This window comes from Pygoscelis adeliae, unplaced genomic scaffold, assembly GCF_000699105.1.
Source record: "Pygoscelis adeliae isolate BGI_AS28 unplaced genomic scaffold, ASM69910v1 Scaffold160, whole genome shotgun sequence".
Classification (NCBI taxonomy): domain Eukaryota; kingdom Metazoa; phylum Chordata; class Aves; order Sphenisciformes; family Spheniscidae; genus Pygoscelis; species Pygoscelis adeliae.
The window spans coordinates 1,709,638-1,736,840 of NW_008824035.1; the positions used below are offsets into that span (position 1 = coordinate 1,709,638).

General features: G+C 42.8%; 1 protein-coding gene across 1 annotated transcript in view; it reads left to right on the top strand.

Moving 5' to 3' along the window:
- The first annotated feature begins 8,660 nt into the window (after positions 1-8,660).
- Positions 8,661-27,203, top strand: part of PLCL1 (phospholipase C-like 1) — a 44,857-nt gene continuing 26,314 nt past the window's right edge. The window contains exons 1-3 of the mRNA XM_009331556.1: positions 8,661-11,100; positions 13,313-13,516; positions 24,465-24,540. Of these exons, the coding sequence (XP_009329831.1) occupies positions 8,680-11,100; positions 13,313-13,516; positions 24,465-24,540 (2,701 nt within the window). The 5' untranslated portion in view covers positions 8,661-8,679. The remainder of the gene's footprint in view (positions 11,101-13,312; positions 13,517-24,464; positions 24,541-27,203) is intronic.

Sequence of the window (27,203 nt, forward strand, 5' to 3'; positions counted from 1 at the left end):
TACTCAGTTTTACAAATGTACCTCAGAGCAGGGCTCCCTCCCCAGCGCGTCTTGTTAAATGACATGGCCTCAGCAGTGGCCAGGAGCATGGCTTCCCATCTGCCCCTTCTGTGGGGCATCTGGCCATTTTCTTCAGATGTAGCTCTTTCTACCATGATCCAGGCTGTGGTCAGTACAAGGCCCCATTGCTGCAGTCACCTTTGTAAACCAGAAATCAATCCAGAAGTTTTAAGTAGGTATGAATGGGGGAAGTTCACATTGCCTGAACTCCACCAGTTTCTCTGGGTGCTGGCTTGTCTCCAGATTGGATTTAAGGCACAGATTTGATCTATTATATCTAAGTAACTTGGGACCTTCCAACCTGAGAGACTCTTGCTTTACCACCTAGTAAGAGTGGTGATCAGCTCAAATACTCAAAATGGGTACTTAATAAGGACCCCTGGTTTGGTTACTCACCTCTCCTCCCTGGTCTGAAACAGCACGGATCTACTGGGCTGTGGTACAGACTGCTCTGTACGGCTTACTTATCTGCAGATGGTGGCTGATAGGAGCTGTGGTCTGCTTTGCGTGGAGGGAGGAGCTCTGTAAGGCAGGTCTGTGATTGCTATAGGGTTAGCTGCTTTAAGTAGGCGCTCCTTTTAATTTTGCCTCAGATGCATTCAAAGGAGGATCTGTAAAAGAACGAGGGTTTCTACAATGGAGCTCTCTTGGGAATGCTGTAGCCAAGATCTCATTTTCCCAGGGCTTGCTGTTACTTTTTCTGCTTGAAGACAGAAAGCGTCTTTCTGTCTTTCTCAGGTTTATATTCCCTTAGAGCATGGGGATAAATTCAATCCATGTCCAAGGTGCCCTCGGAGACTCATAAGCATTACGGCCTGCAAGCAACCCGAATACTTGGAAATAACAGAGCGACTGGGAGTGGCAGTGGTTGGAGACATTACGTCCAGTGGGCTGTGTCAGTTCCTTCCAAACTAAAAGCCTCTTCCCAGCTGGAAGTAGATCTGGCACTTGGGGTGTCATAAGTGAAGGTTTTGTTCCACAGGGAGAATGAAGAGGAAGCATGAAAAATCTTCTGCATCAGGTGGGGTCTTCCATAGGGTTATACAGAGGTGCCGTGTGTATGTATTGAAGTGTCATACGGGAATTTATTTCGCACTGTAGATTGTTGCTCAATACATAAAGGGATAGGTACTTGCACCTTTATTTAAGGGATGTCCTTGTGGAAACCAGTTGGATGATAAAGTGTAAAGAGAAAACTTCAGGAACAATGATGGCAGAAGGAGCCATGAAGTGGTAGCCTCATTATAGGCATTGAAAAGTTGTTCATATTCTTGTGCTCTTTGAAGCTTCTTGACGTTGGCTTCATGGCCCTAATTATAAAAACAAGTTGAAGTAGTAACTTCAGTGCCGTACCATGCCAGAAAATAAACCCTTCTTGCATTGCGTGGATTTCATTTCCAAAAAGTGCTTCCAGACGGAGTCTTTATGTGCTGCTGCTTTTTTCTTTTGCTCTCATTTGTCATTTAAACAGCAAAGGTAAATTTTCTTCAAGGTAAAATTGAATAAATTTGGCAATGCTAGTGATTTAAAAAAAAAGAAAAGGAATGGGAAAAAAAGCAAACACACAACAAAGCATTCCTTGAACAGCAAATCATTTTGGTTCAGATGTTTTTCTCAAAGATCTCCTCCGGACGTTTTTCTCTATCTCTCTCCAGCCTACAGTCCAGTATTTGAAAGGGATTTTTAGTAATGGATTGTTGAGGAAGGGGGAAAAAGAGAAAGCAAAAAAAGCCGTTATAATCTTGCCTCCTGTTGATCTTCTCTAGCAGGGTCTATTCAGCATCCCAGAATAGTTAAGCTATGGTCTTCACTCTGTTTTCCTGCCCTCAGGGTGCCCATTTTGCAGGGTGACATTTCCTCTCCTTTTGATGAGAAGCTGACTGTAAAGTCATTATTATAGGTCTTGGTGAGAGTCCACTACCTGTACCTGATGTCTGGGTAATCCTGGGGAGTTGAGAAAAGCCCACTGTAAATGCTGATACTACTGTTCCCCATGACACTTTTCTTTCTCCTGTGTCTGAGACCCCTTAGTCATTGCTTTCTCATGAATTATGATCATGCTTAGGCTTCTGCGTGGAGCTTGAGCTCGAGTTAAACTGCTAGTACTAACTAGACAACTAGCTGGATTTGTAGACATGCCAGTGTGACTATTTTGGTATTTGAAAATTATTGGACACTGCGTTCTGAAGCTATTTCTCATGTATCTGTCCATGTCATATTTTTGGTCTGCCTTAAATTTTCTGTTTTTTCCATTACGTGTGCGTGTCAGCTTTTAAGAGCACATGTGTTAAACTTTGGATCCAGTCTTTATTCCACATGTGCTCAAATCCCTGAATTAGCAGGAATTTTGCCTTGAAGAGGCTACCGAGGTCGATCCCACAGCATTAACATCTGCTCTCACAATCTGTTGAGCTCTGCCGTTAGCCCAAATGTGACCGGCAGCATCCCTGTGGCTGTCTGCGCCAGTGATGAGGTTGTTGGGTTGTTCAGCCCCTGTGCAAAGATAGTTGCTTTGCGCCGTGAGTTGTCAGCCTGGATGAATTTTGAGTAGGTAACCTTTTCTTTGTTGTCCTGTGAGTTGTCACAGTGGATATCTGATACTTACACCCTACAGGCCTTGCCAAGAAAGATTAGAGGGAGTTCAGCTCATTAATTTGTTGTGACAGCAGAGGCTGTGAGGAGAACCGATAAAATCTGCAAAATGGGCAATCCTGGGATGCTCTCTGAGGATGGCCAGAACATGGCTGGGATTCACAGAAGAAATCTTTGTGTCCTAGTAATGAATACCAGTTTCCAATGATCATTGCTACCTGTAGTAATCACGTACCGGTACTGTGGGTTCAAGCTTTGAGTCCTATCTCTGATCAGATGGACTAAGCCTCACACATGCATGAGATCTGGTTGCAGCTCCGGCTCCAACATTGACTTTTCTGTGTTCTCTTGGCTAGTTTATATAAACCTTCCCTGCTCTGACTTACTTCATTATAGAAGAATTACACCATCATTTGTCAACACGCTATATGGTGCTTTGAGTGCCACTAGTGACTCACTGACTTCTTTGTTCAATGTTTAAAGGTACGTTTTTCCCACCACAAGTACTGTAAAGCTTTAAGATTTTCAGGGACTGGGATTCTCTCTGTTTATAGCTGAAATATCTAGAAGCATCCCAAAAGATCAAAATTATTATCCTTACACTATGGCACTCTTGCTTTTAAAAAACCCCACCCTGTAGAGCTAATTAGTTTCTCCTGGGGAAAAAAAAAATCAGGTAATCATTTGGCCAATTAAGTGGATCATCTGGAGTTTCCAGAGCAGATAGCTTTTAGGTTGTACTGTTTATCACAATCTATTTGTAAGGACAGACTAAGCTGTCTGTTATTGATTTCTTAGTGCTAGGTTCATGGGATATGGCAAAGACCAGAATAAAGCTTCTCTTTTAGCAATGGTGATGCTCACTGGTGAATATGTGAATTGTTTTTTGGGGAAGTGGCTCTTAATCGCACTTAACAGCATCATTACTACATTTCACATCCTTTCACAGAAGCCCTGCAGCTCTTTAAGGGCTTTTGGTGTCTTCAGCTAAATGATGCTTTTTGCCCTTCTCATCCTTCTTAGCAGAATCCTGGAAGGCTGTCGATGCTTTAGAGACCCTTCAGGTAACTTAATTTCAGACAAATATTAACTCATGAGCTTGACTTCCGTGTGCAGGGTTGCTATACAGCTCTTATTACTGCCCTGTTTCTTAACTTCAGCTCAACAATTTTACATGCTATAGTTTTGACAAAGGGGGCAGGATGAGGTGGAGAGCATGTTTATTCATATTTTTTTAATCCCACATATTTATTTCTGTTAGCTCTTTGATTTAAACAGCAGAAGATTGAGTGGTCAAAGGTCAGGGTGGATGGGGTGGAGTTTTCCCACAGCCGCTGATGGCTTAGTGATCCCACTGTTTACACATCCAGTCCCTCTGACGAGGATGATGTGTTCAACAGGAGAGCTTCTCCTATTCTGGGACCGTGCTTAGACTGGAGCTCTGAATCTAATCCCTCCTTTAGAAACTTTTAGAAAACAGTTGCTTTGTGATGTTAGGATGCAGTCAGGCCAGCACTCAGATATGTCTCCTTGGTGTTAACTGATTTCAGAGCAGCTGTGTGTGCACTGAAAGCTAAGCACACACGTTGAAGTGGTCCTGTGGTTGAGGTCTTGAGGTATTTTTGTATAAAGGATATTATGCAGGCTCAGGAGCAGGAGGTGGAGTCAGCCAGTTAGGTCACCTTATATGGGGTGTCCAAGGAACCAAGGGAAACCAAAGTTTGAGTCACTTTGAAAGAAGTGTCTTGCCTTGGAAAGCACAAGGTTTCCCATATAGGTAGAGTTTTTCTTTTTGTACGCCTACATTGCATACAAACTGGTTGTGTTTGTTTCCAGTAACAGAGTTTTGTATAGAGCTATGTTACCTCTGGTAGAGAAGGTCTTAGGGTAGAAGATCTACAAGTTAGTTGCTTGTTTTCACACTGATGTAGGTTTCTTTTTTTGGCAAACGTCATCCTTTCCTTTCCTTCTTTCATTGCCACAATAAATTCAGCATCATCAGTTCAACTGACAGGATAAAGAGCAGTCCTAGGCCAGTTACTGTGTGGTAAGATCATTTTTGATGGACTTAGCATCTTGGAGAAAGACAGACTTTTCACCTCCAAGATTCAGGGGTACATCTCATTGTGCTTTGGTTAATGAAGGGGAACTTCAAGTGCTCTTGTGTGGGTGAGTACTGCAGAGAGAGTTTTTTTGATAATGTACAGTGTGAATGTTTCAGGCAGGTAGCACAAGACAGCAGGTTTTGCTATTTATTCATATAAGATGTTGGCAGCTTTTAGTTTGCCAGGTGGCTGTACTTGTTCCTGTTCGTAGTCTCCAGTGAAAGGTAAAATGGAGCAGGAATTTAGCCACTAGAGACACTACAGCACAGAATTATTCTTAGCTGGATGTCTTGTCTTAGAAGAGCAATGTGTAGAAATTGGATTAAGGTAGAGACTTAAAGAAAGACAATAGCTAAACTAAAATTAGGAACCTAAGTCTGTAGGCTCAGTTGAACTAAGCTCAGCATAAGATCAGTGAGGAAGCAAAGTGTATTTAAATCGTCTTCTCCAGGCTCTGACATGAGTGGAGCCCAGTGGAGGGAGGACGCTTCTTGAAGAAAACACTCCTCTGCTCCCCAGGGTGATCCCTTGGACCTGGAGGTGTGTGGCCTGGCTAAACCCTGGTGTCAGGATCTGGAGATGCTTGTTCAAGCAATGCAAATGTAGCAGAACAAAGGCGAGTGCCTGGCTTGTCAGGCTGAGAAGGCAGCATTTGAGCTTACAGAAACATATTTTGAGGTTTTGCAACACTAAAATAAATAACTTCTTGATAATTACAAATGAAAACTGTCTCATTAAAACTAAATTAGCAGCTCTCACTTTGAAAGACTAAGTATGTTCCTATTCTGTAGAGACCAAAAGGGAAATAGCTGATGCAGTAATAAGCTCAGTTAGCAATTGCAGTTTTGCAGGGTTTGTATGTATCATACAGTAGATTGGGGATATTGTTAGTATCAGTTAAAATAATCCTATCAATGTCAATAATACTCAAATCTTATTAACTTTAGGCAATTAGTCCATGGATTAGACTTGAATTTTATTCAATTGATTAAAAGATACGGGGAAGTCCTACTCAGAGATGAAGAACTGCTGTTGTACAATTCTGGTGTTCCTTACATACCACCAAGTACGAAACCAGAAGTAACCATCAAAAATAAAAGCAGGGAAGGAGGACACAGAGGATAATCTAATTCCCTCCAAATCCCTGAGAGGTTAAGACTGAATGTTAAAAGGCAACTTTTGTTGATTCTCCACGAGGCCAATTAGGTTTTTTCCCCACCTTAATACCCGAAAAATAGCTGATTAATTCTGTGGCTTATTTTCATCAAAAAGCTCAGGTATCCTGGAACTAAAAATAAATGGCTTTTATTTTTCTGCAGAAAAAAATTAGTCATATAACAATTCCCGTCTCTTTAGCAAAGACGAAGTGGCAGACCTGTAGCTAAATCAGTTATGCTGCCCTGATGAGTTTTCCAGGTCTGGCCCTGAGAAACCACTCTCTGTCAAGGAATGAATCACTGCAGATTCAAAGGCCATTAATACATCTTCCTATATGAGAAAAATAATCTTAATTAATCATCAGTCTTAAATCTAAATATTGCTCCTATAAACCTAAAGAAATAAGAAAGAAGAGGCTCTTCTAGAACCTGTGGGGTAATTGGCTCCATTCGTCTGTATTCAGTAGCATCTATTTGTATCTATAGCTTGAAGATTTTCATGGCCATAGCTGTGTATTAAAATGCAGTATGTTAATGCAGGAACAGAATATTTTAGCAGAAAACTGTAATTAAAAAAGTAGCTGACCCAAGGCACTTGCTTCATTCACCTTCTTCCTATTTTTTTAAGACTAATTCTCATAACAAGTACTACAATAAATGGCTAGAGTAATTCTTCTTGTCAGTAGAAGTCGCTGTATCAGTTTAATGAGAAATCTTTAGCATAAGAAGTTTAGAGGTTTTGATTTTGTTCCCAGCAGATCCCATGCCTCTAAATCCAGTTGTTGAGGGGTTGGGTTTTTGGAAATATTTCGGATGTTATTGAATGAAGTCAGTGAATGAAAATAGCAATTTTGTAGAAACATTTATACCGACTAATTTGCTGAAAGTATCTGTACAAACATGCAGACAATGAGTGGAGATGTTCTTACAAGCACCAAGACCGATGCTCTGTGACTGGGAGAGCTACACGGGGTCCTGCTTGGGCTCAGTGTGGAGCAGCAGAAAGACAGCAATGGGTGGATGGAGGGCACTGCTAGAGCAGGGGTTGCATTTAGGATTTGCAGGGGAGTATGACTTGAGGAAGGGTGAATAACACAGCAGATAAATGGGAGCTGCAGGGAACCAGCTCCTGGGGTAGAGGAATGTAGTCCAGGCTGCAAAGGGTTTGGGAGTCAGGGGTTTTGGTGTCTCAAAGCGGGTCCCCTGGGGCTGTCGGGAAGCTGGTCCCTGGTGCAGCTCTCATGGCTGGGCCTGAGGGCAGCGTGGTGGAGGACTGTGGGCCTACACCAGGAACAAAATTTCCTCACCTTGGGACCTCTCTTCTACTTGAAATCCAGGCAGCAAAAGTCCCTTCAACAGCAGAAGGCAGAGAACTAGGAAGGTACTGCTGGCGGCTGGGGAACTAGGAGGGAAAGCAATTTTAACAAGTGTTTCACTGTTAATTACAGCCTTGAATGATGTTTTAAAAATATTTCTGGTAGCTGTTGGATAGTTTATATACTAATGGAGTAGATGGAAATCATGCAGAGAAAAAAGAATGATTTGCAATTTATAATTATTGTGAAATGTTTTGAATTTATAATACGTGGGAAAAGATTTAAATTTAGTTGCTGCACTAAAATTACAGAAAGCTTTGCAGGCAGCTGGGTTTAAATCCAGCAGCAAGTATGTAGTTGATACTGAAAAGACAGTCATATGTGTCTGGCTAAGTATTTTCTCAAGAGGAGTTGGAATATATATCCTAAAGAAAAAGGATTTGGGTTTCTTGCCTGGTTGACCATTTTCCCACAGTGTTTTGTGGTCCTGGTACACAGAAATGACCAGAATAGCTACTTTTCAAAGCAAATGGGGAGACAAGAGAGTGTGAAGTAGGTTAGGGCTGAGCAGAGGGGTACATGGGGCTCCCATGAGAGCATGTGGTTGTGCATGCAGCAGAGATGGGCTTCTCAGCCTAGTGAGAATGTCCTTTGGCAAAGGACACTAAAACATACAAATAAGAAAGCCCAGACTCTCCTGGGTGTGTATCTCAGGGGTCTGACTCATGACTGTTGTTTGGGTTTGTTTTAGTTTTGCTTGAGGTGTCCAAGGTTGCAGAAAAGAGGCAGAATTGAGGCAGGACGCTCATCGGCTGAGCACCAAGCTGTCACGTGTGCCCCACAGGCATGCTGACCTGTGCCAGGCTCTCCTCCCAGCACTGCTTCGGAGACTTTTTCCCCTTCTCCTCCCACATAGGCTGAGACTCTTTTCTCATGCCTTTTTATTCCAAAGTTCCTCCTTTATTCATGATATCTCTTAAATCCTGGTGAGATCCACCCCACTTCTGGTAATGTAGACCTTAACCAGGTGCTAGATCTTCCCATGAAACCCCTTTTCCCATATATATCTGTTTTGAAGATGCACGTGACAGAACCGGATACCACCTCGTCACAGCTGTAGCGAGTTGCTGAGATCTGGAAGGCAGTTTAATAGCTGCAAATGTCACTCATGAAAACTTGGTATCTCTAATGCTGCAATCAATCAAGTTGCTGTATATAGCTCAGTATATTTTATAGCTCAGTAGGGAACTGAATTGTGGGAAGGGATAATATGTTGTGTTTTGAGGTTCAGAAGAACATGAATTATCTTTACATAAACATATCTTCTCTATTATTTATGCACTTGTGGAATGGCCAAAGAAAACTTACTCATTCTTTTTTTTACGAATTATTCCACAGGATCCTTCAAACCAAAAATGTGGAAGAAAAAAAACAGTGTCTTTCAGCAGCATGCCATCAGAGAAGAAAATAAGCAGCGCCAGCGACTGTATCAGCTTTATGCAGGCTGGGTGTGAATTGAAGAAAGTTCGTCCAAATTCCCGGATTTATAACCGTTTTTTTACTCTGGATCCTGACCTGCAGGCTCTTCGTTGGGAGCCTTCCAAGAAGGACCTTGAGAAAGCCAAGCTTGATATTTCTGCTATAAAAGAAATCAGACTAGGGAAGAACACAGAAACGTTCAGGAATAATGGACTTGCAGACCAGATTTCTGAGGACTGTGCGTTGTCGGTAATTCATGGTGAGAACTATGAGTCCCTTGACTTGGTTGCCAATTCAGCTGATGTGGCCAATATTTGGGTATCGGGATTAAGGTACTTGGTTTCTCGTAGCAAACAACCCTTGGATTTGATGGAAAGCAGCCATAATACCCCACGGTTTGCCTGGCTAAAAACTGTATTCGAAGCAGCAGACGTTGATGGTAATGGCATAATGTTAGAAGATACGTCTGTGGAGCTAATAAAGAAACTTAACCCCACCTTAAAGGAATCAAAGATTAGATTAAAATTTAAGGAAATCCAGAAGAGCAAAGAGAAACTGACTACACGAGTAACAAAAGAGGAATTTTGTGAAGCATTCAGCGAACTTTGCACAAGACCTGAAGTTTATTTCTTGCTTGTGCAGATATCTAAAAACAAAGAGTATCTAGATGCCAATGACCTCATGCTGTTTTTAGAGGCTGAGCAAGGAGTGACCCACATAACAGAAGAAATCTGTCTAGATATTATACGCAGGTATGAGCTTTCTCAAGAAGGGCGGTTGAAAGGTTTTCTTGCGATTGATGGATTTACTCAATACTTGTTGTCCCCAGAATGTGATATTTTTGACCCAGAGCACAAAAAAATTGTCCAAGACATGACGCAGCCTTTGTCACATTACTACATCAACGCATCACACAATACATATCTAATAGAAGACCAGCTCAGAGGACCAGCTGATATCAATGGTTACGTCAGAGCTTTAAAGATGAGTTGTCGGAGTATTGAACTAGATGTCTGTGACGGCCCAGATAATGAACCCATTATTTGTAACCGTAACAACATGACATCACCACTTGCCTTTCGAAATGTTATTGAGGTAATAAACAAATTGGCCTTCTTTGCTTCAGAATACCCCCTTATTCTCTGCTTGGGGAACCACTGCTCAGTACAACAGCAGAAGGTAGTGGTACAACACATGAAAAGGATCTTTGGAAATAAACTCTACACAGAGGCACCTTTATCCTCGGAAGTCTACCTCCCATCACCCGAGAAACTGAAAATGAAGATCATTGTGAAGGGGAAGAAGCTGCCCTGCGACCAGGATATATTAGAAGGAGAAGTCACAGATGAAGACGAAGAGGCTGAAATATCCCGGAGACTGTCAGAGGACTTCTCAAGGGAACCAAAGCTGATCTGGCTCTGCAGGGAATTGTCCGACTTGGTGTCCCTATGCAAATCTGTCCAATACAAAGACTTTGAGACATCCATGAAAGCTCAAAATTATTGGGAAATGTGTTCCTTCAGTGAGGCAGAAGCCAGTCGGATTGCAAATGAATACCCTGAAGATTTTGTCAACTACAACAAAAAGTTTCTGTCCAGGGTGTACCCAAGTGCTATGAGGATAGATTCCAGTAACTTAAATCCTCAAGATTTTTGGAATTGTGGTTGCCAGATAGTAGCAATGAACTATCAGACCCCGGGGCCCATGATGGACCTACACACTGGCTGGTTTCTACAGAATGGGGGATGTGGGTATGTTCTCAGGCCTTCAGTGATGCGTGATGAAGTGTCTTACTTCAGCGCAAATACCAAGGGCATTGTTCCAGGCGTCTCTCCCCAAGTCCTACATGTCAAAATCATCAGTGGTCAGAACTTTCCAAAGCCCAAGGGTGCATGTGCAAAAGGGGATGTCATAGACCCCTATGTCTGCATAGAAATACACGGGATTCCTGCAGACTGCACCGAACAAAGAACTAAAACTGTTCAGCAAAACAGTGATAACCCCATTTTTGATGAAAGCTTTGAGTTCCAGATCAATCTACCGGAGCTGGCCATGATCCGTTTTGTTGTTTTGGATGATGACTACATCGGGGATGAGTTCATAGGGCAGTACACCATCCCACTGGAGTGCTTACAGCCCGGATACAGGCACATACCGCTGCGGTCTTTTGTTGGTGATATCATGGAGCACGTTACTCTCTTTGTTCACATTGCAATAACCAACCGAAGTGGAGGCGGGAAGGCCCAAAAGCGCAGCCTATCGGTGAGGATAGGAAAGAAAGCAAGGGAGTACACCATGCTGAGGAACACCGGTCTCAAGACTATTGATGACATCTTTAAGCTGGCAGTGCATCCGCTACGAGAGGCTACTGACATGAGAGAAAATATGCAGGTATGACACTTTCGTCATGTGCGTTGGTGTGTCCTGAATGTAGAAGTGAAGGTCCTGGTGTGAGCTGCTGGTAGGGCAAACTTGCTCAAGCTGGTGGAAGCTGGTGAAGCTTCAGACCCACAGCTGTTGTCAACCTTTAACTGGACATCGGAAGGCTGATAGTTACAGGTGTTAACTAACAAGCAAACGTGGGATTAGGCAGAAATGTTTTAAAAATCAATATGCCCTCTCCAAACACATGCTTTACTGGTTGTTTTTCTCTGAGAAAGCAGAACTGAGGGTACATTTGTGTCCCCAGGCCTCAGGTCTCAAAAACTTCATTTCCTTGCTGGTCCTGGAAAACGTCAGCAAGCTTTTGTTTTGCTAACTGAGTGAGGGTTATGCTCTTAATTTTCTTTGTCTGGGTGAGTATAAGAAACAGTCAGTAGATGTGTCATTAAGGTCTTGCCTACACCAGAGAAACCCACTGTGCAAAGAGCAGCAAGTTTCCCTGAGCGTTTGTTGCCACCGTTTGCCCAAGGGCTGCAGATGTTCAACGTAGGCACTGAGTGCCACTTGGATTGCAATTTCCTCCCTGCTAAATAGCTGTGTCGTCTCAGCTGGCTGAGCGCTGGCACGGACACCCATGCCGTGTCTTGGCTCAGGCAGTCTCCTGGCACCTTGTCTGCCCGCCCATGCTGCTCCGAGAGCAGCCGGAGCCCGCCACAGCCAGGGGTGTCAGGACCCAGGTGCACAGCACTGTCACAACTGCCCGGGTTAGACCTTTGTGGTCAGCAGGAGGTGAAGTGGCAGCAAGGCCAAACAAGAACTAGCCTGCCTGGTGCTATCCTCTGCAGAGGGGGCGACTCTGCAGGTTGATTAAGGGGCAGCTCACTTCAGAGGTCTAGGCGCTGCCTAGGAACAAAACTGAGTAGCATTAAACAAGGAGTTTTCTTTAATAAATAGCTGAAATCAGCCATAACTATCTCCTTGGTAAAGATAGAGAAACAATTCATTTTTCTTTCTTGAAAACAGGAGAAAAATGCATAGCACTTCATTGACCCTGCTCTTCTGGACAGAGTCTAAAGCAAATTAAATGTTGGCAGCTGGAAAAGTTTACAAAATGACATAAGTTTTAAATCACTCCCAAAGGAATAGTCTAAGCATATTTTAAGAATGGGAAACTCTTCCCAGCCTTTCCTTTCCTGCGGGCCTTGAAAGTAACTAGTTTGAACCGCTGACTCCACCTTCTGTCCAGGTCAGGCACTATATGTGAACTATATAAAAGAAAATAGTCTGAATCTGACTCAGAAACAGCATTAATGTGCCTTCCAAGCGAAATTTCAGTACAAGATCGTGTTCTGGGGAATGCTTCGTAAAAACACAGTCGTTAGATTTAACTGCATGCTAATGTGTTTGATTAATGAGAAAAGCCTGTATTAATTAGCTGGGCATTTTCTGATGACTGTTTTTTCAGCAAGATCTGTGGGGGAACATTTACAAGGAATGGGTTGTTATAATACTCTCTTACTTAGATTTTGTGCATCTTGGTCACTCATTGTACGACTCAAAAAGCTAAATGATGAGGGCATGTCAGCCGTACATCCACTGACTTGATAAATAAATAAATCCTGGCACGTTAGTTTGGTTTGACCTGCATATCCAGTATTGATTTCCTTACATGTGGCCTATGAAGGGGAAAGAAAAAAAATTTCTTTATGATGTGGTAATACAAGGCTGAAAACAAAGTGGTTTTTTCCTGCTTGCCTTTCCCATGGGAAATACGAGGTCTGTCGAACTTGTCTTGCTGGAGGATGATAATGACAGGAGAACAAGGCGATTACAGCATCAAAAGCAGTCGGAGTCTGAAAAGTGGGGAAGAGAAATAGCATTTTAGGCTGATGGTTTAATATGCTGGGGACCAGAGCTTGTCCCTGTTGGGGCTGGATTTGCAATGCAAAGTAGCTGCAGAGCTGGCAGCTGGGATACCTGGGTGTGGGGAAAAGCTGGAGCTGGCAGTAGGCTTGGGGAGCTGAGAATGGGGCTGACCGGGAATTCCTGTGTGCGCCAGCACCCCAGGGTCAATGGGGAGCCCAAAGATGGTGGGCAGCGGGGTAGCGCTGCCCCACATCAGGGGGGAGAAGCAGGCAGGCACTGATGAGGTACTGGCAGGCAGGGGGGACTGAGTAGCAAGTGGCAACATGTGCTCAGGTATTTCTTCTCCTTCCCCCAGAATGCCATGGTGTCTGTCAAGGAGCTGTGTGGGCTGCCGCCCATCGCAAGCCTGAAGCAGTGCATCCTGACCCTGTCCTCGCGGCTCGTGAGCAGCGACAACGCACCCTCTGTAACCCTCTGCATGAAGGACGCGGTTCCTTACCTAGAGCCTCTGGGGACCATGCCCGATGTGCAGAAAAAGGTTCTGGCGGCATACGACCTGGTAGGCGCTTACCACTGCTACCTCTGCCTTTCCTCACCTTCCTGAACATGGCAGGCGATGCTCGCTGGCTTTCATGCACCCAAGCATTTCAGTTAAATGAATGAACCTCTTCAAATGGCTTAAGCTATGCAAAATTGTCCTTTAATCACCAAAATCGCCACGTTGAACATTTTGTTGTTTGGGGTTTTGTTGTGTTTTTTTTTTTTAAACACGGTTGTGGCTAGCACAGGTTGGCACTTGAGGAGGGACTTTGTTTACAAAAATAGCAGCAATTCAGCATGTACTGGCGGCTGTTAGTCGTTGTCCTTGAGAAGTGGCAAGATTTGTGCGCTGCCCTTCGCTTGCCTCTCTGCAGCAGAGGGCAAGGCCATTAGACAGTGAGCTGCAGCGTGGGAGTTCCCGGGCAAAGCTGAGCGGTCCCCTTCCCAATGCCTTTCAACAGCACTGTTAAGTAGTGCCCATGTCCCTGCCAAACCAAGTCAGCATTGCTCTTGGGAAGGGCATTGCAAAGTTGGAAGGGAAGTTTTAAAATGCCCATTTTTTCAATGAGGAAGGAGGGGGCAGTATGGTACAGGAATACTTACAAAAACATAGAGAGATGAGCTAAAGTCATTCTAGGTGAATCCTGCTGCTCAGCCTTGTATGACGTATGTCACTGCTGTGGGTGACTGAGCAATAGCTGTGTGTGACTTCAGGAGCAGAAGCTGCTGTCACTTTGTACCTCTCGGGCTATCGGACTGCCCCGTCGCTTCCCATCCTTAGTAGATGGTCTGCAGCAACGGATAGCAAGCTGCATCGTTTTGCAAACCCTGACTTAAACATTACACTGTGGCAACCAGACTAAATCACGATGCACGTTCAGTGCACGGCAGTTACTTCTGCAGCTTATGTTCGTAAGGAATAAAAAGGTGAATAACTTTGGGGGTATCGAATTGCTTCCAGAGACCCTGAAGTGTTGCAAAGAGCGATCGCAACTTTGACCAGGTATTCAATGTGCCAAATGCTCGCCTTCTTTCTGTCTCATTTTTTGCTCTTATAACACACTTTTCGGGAGAAAATCAGCTTGGGGGGAAGGGGGAACCACTGATGTTGATTAAAAGAGAAATACTAAAAATACTCTGAAATAACCCCTGGGTTCCTTCCAGAGTAGTTTGTATTACTTGATGGTGATTAAGTTGTGTTAATAAAATACCAGCTGTAACAATACCAGAACAAGGATTTGTAAATCCAGTTGATTGACATAGTTTAGGTTGTACTTTTTTTGCATAGATTTGTTACATGGTGTGACATCTGTCTGAAAGAGCAAATACCACATAAATAAGAGATTCTTCTGTCTTTGGAGGCCTGCTTAATGGAGGTTTACCAAAATGAATGTGTCACCTCTTATCTTTGTAATTATATACCGAAGAGTACACATGGGATGTTTCAAGGCCTCCTTGTGCTTTGGAAACAGTTTTTCAATTTAAATAGATGAAAAGCCTCTTTCAGATGCAGACAAAAACACTTGTATAACTGTTTTAAATAATGTTTGCTCTCACATTTGCCTCCGATGGAGGAAGATGTACCTTGAATGTCAAGAGACAGTGCAAGGGGTTTAAAATCAGAGGGCTGAGAAAGAGAAGGGAATTCTTCCGTGCCTATGTAAGGATCGATTTGAGATGTAATTCTGGTTAATGAGAACATGATACTTTAAATTATTTTTACCTGCTTTGTCTGGCTGGGACTGCCTCTTACTTTGCTAGAACTATTTGCTTCTGAAAAAGCAAAAGTTGGATTTAATAAATGTTTTTGCTACATTTTGGATATTTGCCTTTTGAGGCAATACCAGCAGCAGAATATTGAAATCTATTTAGCCTTTTCTGTGTTTAAAAAAATGAACTGTCCCTATCAATCTTGATATTTGAAAATACAGTGTGGGGAGGGGTTTGCAGTTTTAATATTGAGAAAGGGCTCTTCCTTGCTATGGTGTTTGTAGTGGGTTGGTATAATCCAGGGTGTATTTCTTTTTAATAATAACAATTTTTTTCTTTTTTTTCCTTTTTTTTTTTTTGTGTGCAAATGAGAGCACAAGGAGATGTTGGTGGAAACCAATATAAAATATTTTTGGTTTTTATTTATTTATTTATTTATTTATTTTAAAGATATACTACAGTTCAGCCTTTTAAGTTGTGATAAATATGGCTTCGAGGAACTGGATCCACAAGTGCTTGCTGCATGTCTAATTCCCCAGAAACGTCTCTTCACCTCAAAGCACTTTTTGGGTGAATAGGCCTGAGAGCAATTTTAAATGCATAAAATAAAAGCTGTTGATGTTGGCTTCTCTCTTGTATGAATGGGCTGTACTTCTTAATTCCTTTTATGGTAGAACAGAAAAAAGTTTGGCCCTAAATCTCATAGTGGGAAACTGTGATTGTAGGTCTGCCTCACTCGCTGGTCTCCACAGCACAGGTAGTGTGAGTACTGGGCAAACCCTTCCTCACCACCTCCGAAAACACCACATATGTCACATTCTTTAAGAAGTCTGCTTTGAAAATAATCTCTGATAAAAACAGCCCTAATGTGTTGAATTTTTTCCCCCTACTGGAAATTGCCAGTTGAACATACCTTTTTTTTTTTTTCTTCCAAGGAAAGTATAAACCCTGCCCGTGTGTTTAATGGGGCATAGACAGCACTGACAGTCCAGGCAAATGGAGGTGCAAGTGCTCAGAGACCTGCCACAATGATCCAGAATACAATTAAATGTCTGTTCCCTCCTGCTCGGCCTTTGTCAGCAGGCACGATAGACAAAGGCCAGTTTGTGCAGTTAGTTTGTTTTTTCCTGGGCAATTAATTTTACCATTGTGTTCTGCATTAAATATTTTCTTTTGAGAGAGGCCTTATTAGAATAAAATTTAATGTGCTTTGTTTAAGGAACCGGAATGATTTTTCAAGGCTCTATTTTTTTTTTTTTATGGTCGCATTGCAGTGGTTTATGGGAACTACTGTTGCCGTGTTTCGTGAATGAAGAGGCTTCATTGATGATACTGGGTTGTATGGGAGTTTCTGCAGCGGAGAGCAAGGAATGGGATTTGCTGAAAACAAGAAAATAAGATGGACTGTTGGCAATACACAGAAAACATTTTTTAAAAGTATGTCAACTACCGGAAACAGAGTTTAGAATGGTTTATTTCAACTTACAGCTTTGGTTGTTACCATACATAGAGTGTGATGAATGGATTCCGGTAACGTTGTCATTGATTCCCACACATACATCCTAGGATAGCGTAGCGTGTCACTTACAGAGCTGTTCTTCAAACCTTTCTTTTCCCTTGAAGGAGGACTCTCTCCGTCCCCCTCCGCCTGTATGCTCCCCATCATCGGGTGGCCGGGCATGGGAAGATGCTCGCCTAGGTAGGCAGCCCATGCTGTGTGCCTTATAACCTGTCAAATTGATGCCGGTGTTCATTGATCACACCTAAAAAAGGAGATGATACTCAACATGAAGAGAAGGGATAGAGCCCAGCTGGACCTGACAGATGGTTGAATTATTCATTGCAAACAGTTATCCTGTGAAGTTAGGATTTTTTTTGGTTGAGAATTGTTCGGAAACAGATTGTGGTTTCTCTGTCTGCACACTATATTCATGTGCTGATGCAAGCATACATGAACTCAGGGACACTTGTGCACTTTGCTTGTCAGTTATTGGTTCAGCATTATTTTTCCTCCAAGATCAAATGATTGAATCATTTGCAAATCAAAAGCAATAAACAAGTGATTATAAATGTTCTTGGTTTTACCCAATCTCCTGGCTTGTGTACATACAGAAATTTTTCTAGAAAAATACAAGAAGCTCCCTAAGTATCTTCACAGGTTTTCGAATCATAAACAACAAAAAGTGTAAAAAAGGTTGAACAGAGAAGCTATTTGTTATATAAACTCATGTTGACAGTAACGTTTTTCTCTGTATTCAAGCCTCTTTACTGGAACTGATCTTGTTATTTTGGACCAGACAGGTAAGGAAGGACAGTGTGTCTGTAGGTACTGTTGAGAGACGGCAAGTTAGTTAAGAATGTCTCGGCCAACATGGAGGTGGATTGGGGATTTTTGAGAAGAGAAGTAATATCTGTGATGATGCTGGGGAATAAGGCGATGTATTTAATGGCAGTGTTTTTGTTGACACAGGTATTGGTCCATGCACGCCAGCAGAAGTCTGCTGAGGCGTGCATGGAGAGGAACTGCTCTTTGTCTGCTTTTCTTTCAGATTCAGTCTTTCTGGGTTTCTTTGTCTTGATGCAGGCATGACAGCTCTTTATTCCCAAGGTGAAAGTCCATTTTCCCAGTTTATGTCAATGCAAAATGACTGAATAGATTTTTGTGAGCTTTTCCACTGAAATTCATATTTCAGCTGGGACAGAGTCATCCCCAAAGGAACTTTTTTCACAATTCTCTGAGCAGCTGAAGACAAGGGATATTGCAGAGCAGAGCATCCACTGCCAAGGAAGTGTCATAATGCACTGACGTCCAACACAGTCCAGTACATGGACATTGTCTTGAATTTGTATCCATTTTAAAGAGTTTTCCGTCCAAAATTGGACATAGACTGGGAAAGCAATTATCCTTTTTCTTTCTCCACTTCTTATAATTCTCTCTCTTATTTACCCACCACTCTCACAGTTTCTCTCTCTGATAGCCATGTCCCTTAGTCCCTTCTAAAACAGGACCTGAAAACTGTCAGATCAGAACTTTTCTTACAGAATGAAGTTCCAGTTGGGTACTTTAGTTACTCTGTTTTAACATAAGCATATTGAAAGCTGACCCCTTCCCCGGTTCCTCCACTGCTCCTTTTTTATAGAGGTCTGGTCTTCATGCACCAGATCACATCCTGCGAGACTCTGACAACATACTTGCCCAGAAATATTTGTAAGCAAGAACAGGAAATTGGAATTTAAGGTGAATTTTATTCAGTTCCTTCTGCAGTTTGTGTCAATAAGGTATTTCACATGTTTCCAGCTGATGTAACCATCCCTGGTAACTGTTCCTCTTACGGGGCTGTTGCAGGAAAAGGCTCAGATACAGAAACCTGGTTTGGAGCATGTTGGGACAGAGACAGGGCGGACTGGTGGCCAGCGTTCCTTCCCACGTCCGGGCACCACGTGCACATCCTCCCTTTTTACAAGGCTTGCTGGCACACGATTGGTTGCCTGGCTGTTTCTTGTCCCAAATGTCTGCAAGAAATGCTCAGTGCTAAAGAGGGAATCCTGGTCAAATTTTCATGAACTCAATTTGCGCTTCAGCTGTTTTTCCAAATTGGTTGTATTTTTGCAGCTTTTTAATTTTTTTTGGTGGTGGGTTTGGGGTTTTTTTGTGCTGTGTGTTTGGTTGGGGTTTTTGGGGTATTTTTAGCAATAGGGGCGTGATATGGTACTCCTTACCCAGGCAAAACTCTTCATTGTCAATGAAAACATAGAAGATTGGGACAATGGCCATGAGGAGACACCTGAGAGGAAGCTTCTTTTTAGTTTGATGTTCAATCAGTTTCTGTTCTAAACTTTGGAATATTTCTGACAGGATTCTCTGAACTGTCCCTTTTGTATCATTTATCTTCCCAGCAGGAGCAGTGCTTTAATTTGCCACCAGGAGTATTTCCTGTCTTTTTTTGTCTTTTTTGGTGAGACTCTGCTGTGTTAATTTCCTCTCCCCTTTTCAGTTTGTAGAATAGTTTGTAATGAAAAGAAGAAATTGGTCTCTAGCACAGGAGTTCATTAAAGTAAAAAGAAATAACATTTTTTGTTCAGTTTGTACTGATCCTATGATTAAACTGCCTTTAGTACAGACAAGAAATAAACCTGTTAATTTCTTGTGAGTAAAAATATGATGCCCTCAGTGTGAAGATATTTTAAATTTCACTTAAAATTTATTTATCTTTGTAATTAGCACTTAACAGAAGTGACAAAGTAAAGCATCGTTCTTTCTGTGAAGCAATGGGATTTTAAATTTGATATTGCATCTATATTTAGACACTTAAGTGAGACAAGTCAGTTATATTTTCAGCCTGTGGTCTGTTCCACTTCCTGGGTCTCACATACCAGACAAGAGAGAGCTCCTGGGTTTGTGCCAGGTCTTGCTTCCCATGCTTTTGTGGGAAACCAGCATGATCGTAACAGGGTGCTTCAGGTGGATTGAGACGAATCGAATTTAGGCTTCTTGCTTTCAGCATTTCGTATGAATATTTAAATTAAATGAGCTATTTTGTGGGAAAAAACCCTAACCTAGGCAGATGAGGTTTTGTATTCCTCATTCCCATTAGTTTATTGAACATGACATATACTTCTGCGACTCGTGCCATGTGCATCTTTTGTCAATCTGAACAACCCCTTATTCACTTCTTGTTGTGAGAGCATTTCTGGTGCTGCAGCCTCTCCAGGGTTAGCACTTCCAGCACTCACAAAAATCTTTATGTCCCTGCTCCCATGGAAACGTGGCAGGGGTCCCCGATGGAAGGAGCGGGGCCATCCTTTGTTCCTGCAGAGCTCTGCACCGCTGCAGCTGCCGAGTGAGAGCAGAAAAGACCCCACGCCCTCCCCGCGGGTCTTGGCCCTCGGGACCCAGAGCCCAGTACTGAAATTCGTAGGATTGCAAATGATGTCAAGGTCTGTGGTAGTTTCTCCCATTCACCTTCTTCCTTTCTGCTTACTCTAATAGGTATACGCTGTTGGTCAGCAAGGTAGCTTTTTAAGTCCCTATACCAGAATCAGGTTTTGTGTAGTTTTACTCCTATTTTTGTCTATTTTTCTCCCCTGTAGTTATGTCAAACACATCACTCAGTAAAGTTTATCATCTTCTTTCTGACATGGGAAATGCAGGTTGTCCTGAGCAATCCTGCCAGCTTCAGCAGCTGCTAAAAGTTTCCTCACTGACTCCAACAGGACCCAAATATCAGCATCCATCCTCTAAAGGTTGCTTTTTAGTATATGTTGCTTGGAGGTTAATCCCTTGAAGCTCAGCATTCAGGAGTTAATACTCTGGTGGAGCATGAGTTTCCTAAGGGAGTAAGACGTCTCTCACTTTTTGAGAGGCACTCACTGAAGCGAGTTGCCGTGTGGGAGCTGACATTAAACAGCAGCTGATGGGCTTCCAGGCAGATGGCTGGGACTTACACAACTGCCCAAGAGTGCTGCTCAGCATGGGTCTGAGCAGAGTAAAGGTCCATGGAAATTCATGCTGCAAACATCAGAAAGCTCATTCTTCACATTTGAGACAGGTTGGTGGTTTTTGAAACATTACTGGCAAAACTGGGTTTGAAGATCTCAGGCTATCGTGTGATTTATGGGGTTACCTTCCCAGCAGAAAATCTCACAGCCTTCCATGTTGTGTTTAGGGCTTCTGGTTCTTGTCTTGGCACCACGAGAAGTAGGTGACATCTGCAAGCAGGGTTTTGGATGTGATGCCAGCTGGAAAAGTAGGGGACCATTCAGACTGGGAGACCGTGGACTCATTTCAGAACCAGTGCCAAAAAAGTAAAAAGGTATCTAGATGCCATGACACAGGACTGTGAGTGGGAGCTGTTGACGAGCAGAGCCATGATAGCAAAGTCTCCCAGGGGCTGACTGATGGGACCAAGCAGAGGTGTCTGTGGCCAACATGCTGCATCTCTGGCCAGTATCCTCCACTGTGGCCGGGAACCCTGCCAAAACTGCTGCCTGTTGTCCTGTGTCCAGCGTGAAAGGATGTGCGGGATGCCAGTTTCTAGCTGAGGCTCTCACCACGGCTTTTACCTGCATTAGATTGAATACTGACAAATTACTAACATTAATTCCAGTAAACAGCTACTAGTAACTTAGCTTTTTAGGTGACCTTTACAACGTTTACTTAGTAAATATCCCCCAAGGTGCTACCTTGTGTGTAAGTGAAAACATATGATGGGGAAAATTTAAAAAAAAAAAAAAAAAAAAAGTGGGTTTTCAGTTCAGTTTGGCTATTTTTTGAGGGCTAGATCAGTTCTGTTGCCAGGATTTGCACAGAATCCTTTCAAGAGCATCTGTTCTGATGTGCTTTAAGAAAAAAAAAAAAAACAAAAAGAAGCCAAACCAAACCAAACCAAAAACACCACACCCATCTCCATTCTGTTTCTGGAGAGCGGTTACTTGCCTGTTGTACTCTTGTCTGTATGAATCAGTCTCTGGTTCTTCAAAGTGAACACCCAGGCTTCATCCTTGCACTAGCCGTTGTTACGATCTTTTACCGCAGCATTAGGAAGCAGGATCTTGTGCCCGCTGAAACTGCACATGCAGTTCTTGTTGGGAGCAGAGTCTGGCCTGTCATGTAGAGATACTGGGTCCTGCACACTGTGTTATCACAGGTGACGAAGACACCATAGACTGTCCAAAATTATATATCATAGTTGGCCAAGGGTGTATTATTTCTACCTAGTGCGTTATTTCCTAGAGGAACCTGTGAGGGGGGACACCAGGTGCTGCACTAAGGGCATCCCCTAACCCCAGTCACTGAGCTGAGGAACTCTGAATCCACTCTCAGGATTTGTCACGGGACAAAAGCTGCTTATTTTTGTCAAGATTACTGCCGAGCAGGAAGACAGGAACAGGTTAAATTCTGCTATATGATCTGTTTTTAATTGTTTGTTCTTGCTGAGCTGAGAGCAACAAGACTTTGATGTCAGCTTCAAAGGAGCGGAGGGCTGCTCTACCTACTCTGCAGTAAGGGAAAATTGACATCCTATTGCCACTTTTCTCTTAAAAATGAATGTAATACCTTCATGTCTGAGAATCCTAAAATAGGCATGCCAGAAACTCCTGGGAGTGGGTCCAGTAGTTGGAGGAAGATATGGTCAAACTTAGATTACCAAATTGCATGATTCTCAAACTTGCTTTTTTTGTGAGTAGTAGGATAATTTCCTGTGGCCATATATATCTATATATGTATGTATGTATATGTACATATATAAAAAGAACTCTAACAAGTCAAGTTCTACTTTAGAGATCTGAGCACAGGAGAGTCGGATGCTTTGGATATACTGTCCCACCTTAGACACATTGACCTCGCTGGGCAAAACCTTGCTGCTGGGTAGGAAGTACAGGGCACAGACCCACAGAGGGCCAAGCCCAGTGGGATGGGTGCATGGTGCGCAGCAGCCGTGGAGATGCCGGCAGCGCCTGGCTGGACCAGGCAGTGCGGGCACTGACTCACGGGCCCCGTGTCTGCATGTGCAAGAGATGCGCGTTTGGCCTCTGGCTGCCTCTGACTTGTAGGTTCTCGCTCTCTCTACTGCTTAGACCAACTTCACCAACTTGGTGGCCAAACTAGAAATGGTGAAGGCTCCTTCAGCACAAAATGACTATGTGCTGTGGTACACAGCCAGAGGGTGGGTAGAAATTGTCATTTCTTTCTAGACGACAAGAAAAAATATCAAAGAGGAAAAAATCAACACGATGCACGAACAAGCAAGTAATAAGAATGAAAGGCAAAGGTTACTATTGAAAGTAATTTCAATCTCAGGCATAGCCACTGGGCAAGTTCTGTTAAAAAACAATTTTGCACTCTGTAGATGTATCAGGCTTTTTTCTCTCTGCCTGTGAAGCTGGTAATGGATTTTGTTTTTCTCATGTTCTTGTTTATATCAAAGCAAAGGCATAGGTATTTTTATTAAATTCAGCCTGTCTTAATAGGTTTAATTAGAAATGAAGATGGCATGAGGAGCAAAATTTGGATCTGAATTTCTCCAGAATTTGGAAGTTTGGGTGTGAAAAGTGGAAGCATCTCTCCTCCCTTGTATCTAATTAAAACAATAAGACATGCTAATTTGCAAGTGTTAATTTAATACTGTTACACTGTCTTCCACTAAAATCATCGAAACCTACTAGTTGTGTTTTCATATTTAGTGTGTTTGAAAGTAGGAAGGCTTTTAGCAGTTGTAGCATTTTGGCAAAGCTTTCAGATGGTGGCTTCTGTAATTTCAGGATGTAACATTAGGCAGTATTCAGTTTGCTTCACTTTTAATTGGCACCGCTCTCATGCTGCTTGGATTTGATTGGGTTTTGTGGTGTACGTCCCGGGAGAGTGAAATTATTCTCAGGCATAGTTTGTTATACAGCATGTTCTTGCCTTCTGTAACAGATGTATGTGCCACCTTTTGCAATTTGCAGAATATAGCATTGGAACAATTTGCTTGCTTGCCTGGGCTTCTGAAGGGTTTTGGAAGGTTTGTTACCATCAAAGGAGAATAACATTAGCAAGAAGGGAGGCTCAGGAAACTTGTCACGTAATGGACACTTCATCTGTTTGCTGTTAATGGGCTACTCTAGGAAGATGCATAAATATGGATATATCTTGAAACTTGTGAGTAGGCTTGTTGAAACTGCCTGCCTCTTTTGTTTTTGTTTTTTTTTTCTTTTAAACTTCAGCAGAAATGTTGAAGATAGGGTAGGATTTGGATCTGAATTTCTCCAAAGAGAAACTCAAGAAATACTGTAGCTGTCTGAACTGCTGTAGGGCATAAAGTTCAGCACAGGCTTAAGCACCTCTTGAAATCAGCAGTATTCATGACTTGGTAACACTTTTGATAACCACTTATGTCAAGGACTCTACTTATTTCTCCTTTTGTTTCAAGAAAAGTACTAAATTAGAAAGGGCTCAGTTTCACATAGAATGAATTTTGTGTCTGCTAACTCTGCTTTCTTCTGAAATCACTTGTGTTTCCTTCACGTTATTTGCAGTGGTGTCTCACTGATGTAAAACAGCTGTTCTTTAACTTCTGGAGCAAAACATTTTCTGAGCAACTGTCACTTAGCTTGATACAGATCTGGGAGCCCTAATATGAAGGAACGATCCAATCTTTATAGAGTTGCTTGCAGAGCAGAGCTCTTTTTAAGTTTGAACATTTGTACTTTTCTGTGGACTAGATGTTGCAGGAAACCCTAGTAATGCTGCTTTTTTTCCATTTATTTTCTGACAGATGATTCAAGAGAGCAGGGTTCTCATCGAGATGGCAGACATCACTCACGACAAGATTGTTCAGTGCCAGAAAGCAGGTAATCCTTCTTTATTGTGTAGTTCTGGATGTGAGATGGGAAATGATGTGCCATAATTTACTTACAGTTTGTGATTAATGCAGCATCTTTCCCCTGGTATTTAAGTGAGCATCCTGGTCTTTCTCTGGCAGACTCCACCCTCCTGAAGGCTCATCCTCCAGTAGCAATGCAGGCGTGGGATCAGGGAAAAATCCTCAACTTTCACCTTAAAAGCTATTTCTCCATCTGCTCTACAGCTCTGAAATGTCTGACAGCATTTAAGTTAGTCGAATGAACCAGAAAGGCATTCAATTAAAAAGAGGGAGTGAGAAGGTGTGCTGCTTTTACTGAGCTCTATTCTCTACCACGATTGTTCCCTTAAACACAGAGGAGGCAAGAGGTTTTGAAACCCGCAGGACCAAGCTCTGTTGCCTACCTTTACTTACTTTTGCTGTTTAGGTTTGTTTTAGACCTTGGAAACTTATGCCAATATAATTCCATTGTATCACAGTGTGGCTATGCATTATGTACATCAGGTATATGGGTGCAAACCACTGTAAGTAGGCTTAAAGTAGATCATATGTTGCTGGTGTATTGTACTGGATGTCTTTATCTGAACTAGGGCTCTGTCTTGTGTGCACCAGTAGAAAGGGGAGAGGTGGTTTCCGAAGTGGCCACCTGTGTGCTGTCTGCTCTGCTGCAGGTTCACACTCCTTTTTCAGGATGGTAGAAATCACCAAAGTGCCTGTGATTCACAGTTCAGCAAACTGAATTAATGCAAACCCCTCTTCATCACTTGTTCAGGATAGCAGGCCAGACTCTGCACTGGGACATGTCTCCTGTAGTTTCCACTGATACACAAGAATAAGCCCTGTTAGAGAGATAAGAGTCCACATATGGCGGTGGTAATCCTCTACAACTAAATCCATCAGCTTTCATGTATCAGAAACCATGCTGAATAAATACACGCAGTGTATTTCTGTTAGGGGTTTACACGGCAGAAATTAAATCTGTTCTCAGTTCATTTAGCTGTACAGCTGCACCTTTCCTAACCTGTAGCAGGCCTTGAAGGTCAGTAATGCAAACACTTGCTACTGCATTTAATTTGTGTTCTTGGGCATAGACTTCTGGGACCACAACAATCATAAATACTATTGTTTCTGATAGGCATTTTTGGATTTGGCAAGTGACGCAGGCTACAGCCATTTGCTTCTATTAAATCTAAATAATGAATGAAATGGATGTTTTGTAGTAAATCCTTTAATTCATCTTTTTAATTAGAGGAAATTTAGAAACTGGTTCAACAATAGCATTTAACTGATTTTTATGTGGTGCAAGAGCAGGGTGTAACCTAGTCCTTGCTCTTTGAAATTCAGAGCTCTGGAGCCATGCTGGCACTGTGGTAGCAAAGTGAATAGAGGCAAGCAGCTATGCCTTGCTGGATTTCATGGGCTTCATCTTGTGTCATGCCTTGGCTTCTGTGTATCTGCATAAGCAGCATAAATGTCCCCAGCCCAAAGCCTTCATCAGGTGCAGAGGGTTTAGGAATGGGACAGTGACAGGAAAATGCAGCTCCGGGGGTCTTTCTAGGTGGTATAATTTAAGAGCAATACTTTGCACTAAATTATGCAGACCCTCAGCAACATCAGCCAGCTTTCTGCCCACCCTCCTCTGTGCACAGAGAGAAGAACCCACAACACTTGCCTGAGCACTGGTGTCTTTGTGAGCGGAGGGCTGGAGATGTGTGCAGAGAACACGATGCAGGACCATGCCACCACGCTGATGTCCAGACTTTCATGCAGTTCCCCTATGCTTCCTTCCCCCAGCAAAAAGACGGATTTCTCAATTGTTCTCTTTGCTGCTGTATCTACTTGTATTTTCATTTGTTTTGCTTTGTTAGCCTTAAAATATCATTTCTGATTGAGAAGAAGGCTGGAGAGACATGAAGTGCTCTTCTGAAACCTCAGGATTTAGACAGCGGAAAGGAGTAGGGGAGAGAGGATCCCTCACCACGCTCAATTGCCGATTAGTTTGTTGCAAATGTTACCCAGGCAAATTGTTAAATAACATTTTCAATATTGTAAGATGAAGCACTCAAAATTAAGAGATGTCAGAGGTACAATTGCCTGTGACATTGTCCTTCACATTGTCCTTTGAACATTTGTTCCCACCAGACCTCTGCTTCACATTACAGCCTGTTTTGGACTGTGCTCCCTGTGCCATGGGGTCCTGCCTACTCCCCCAGATGACTTCTCAGGTGGCTGATTTTGTTGGTTTTTCTCATGTGCAGTCTCAGCCCTGGTCAGCAGCAGCTTGGAGGACCGAACTGCTAAATGTTTTCGTTGGTGCTCCTACCCGCAGCCTAACAAATGTTTGTGGCCCCCTCTCTCCAGGGCAGCACCGTCTCCAAGTTACAGGTGGGGAAGTGAGGTCCAGAGGGAAAAATAACTAAAAGTATGCTGCATAAAGGCAGGGCTCTCCAAGTGGAGCTGACCAGCATTAGCCTTCATATTTTTTTGGAGGACAAAGCGAGTCATTTGAAGGTTTTCTTTTACTTACTGAAGTGAAATGATTTGTAAGTCAGTTGGAACAAGGCACGCCTGCAGGGTAGTCTTGCTTGCGGTGCAATTATTTAGGCTGATTTCCAAAGGACATGCTACAGGAGCTCTGTTACCCTAGACAGT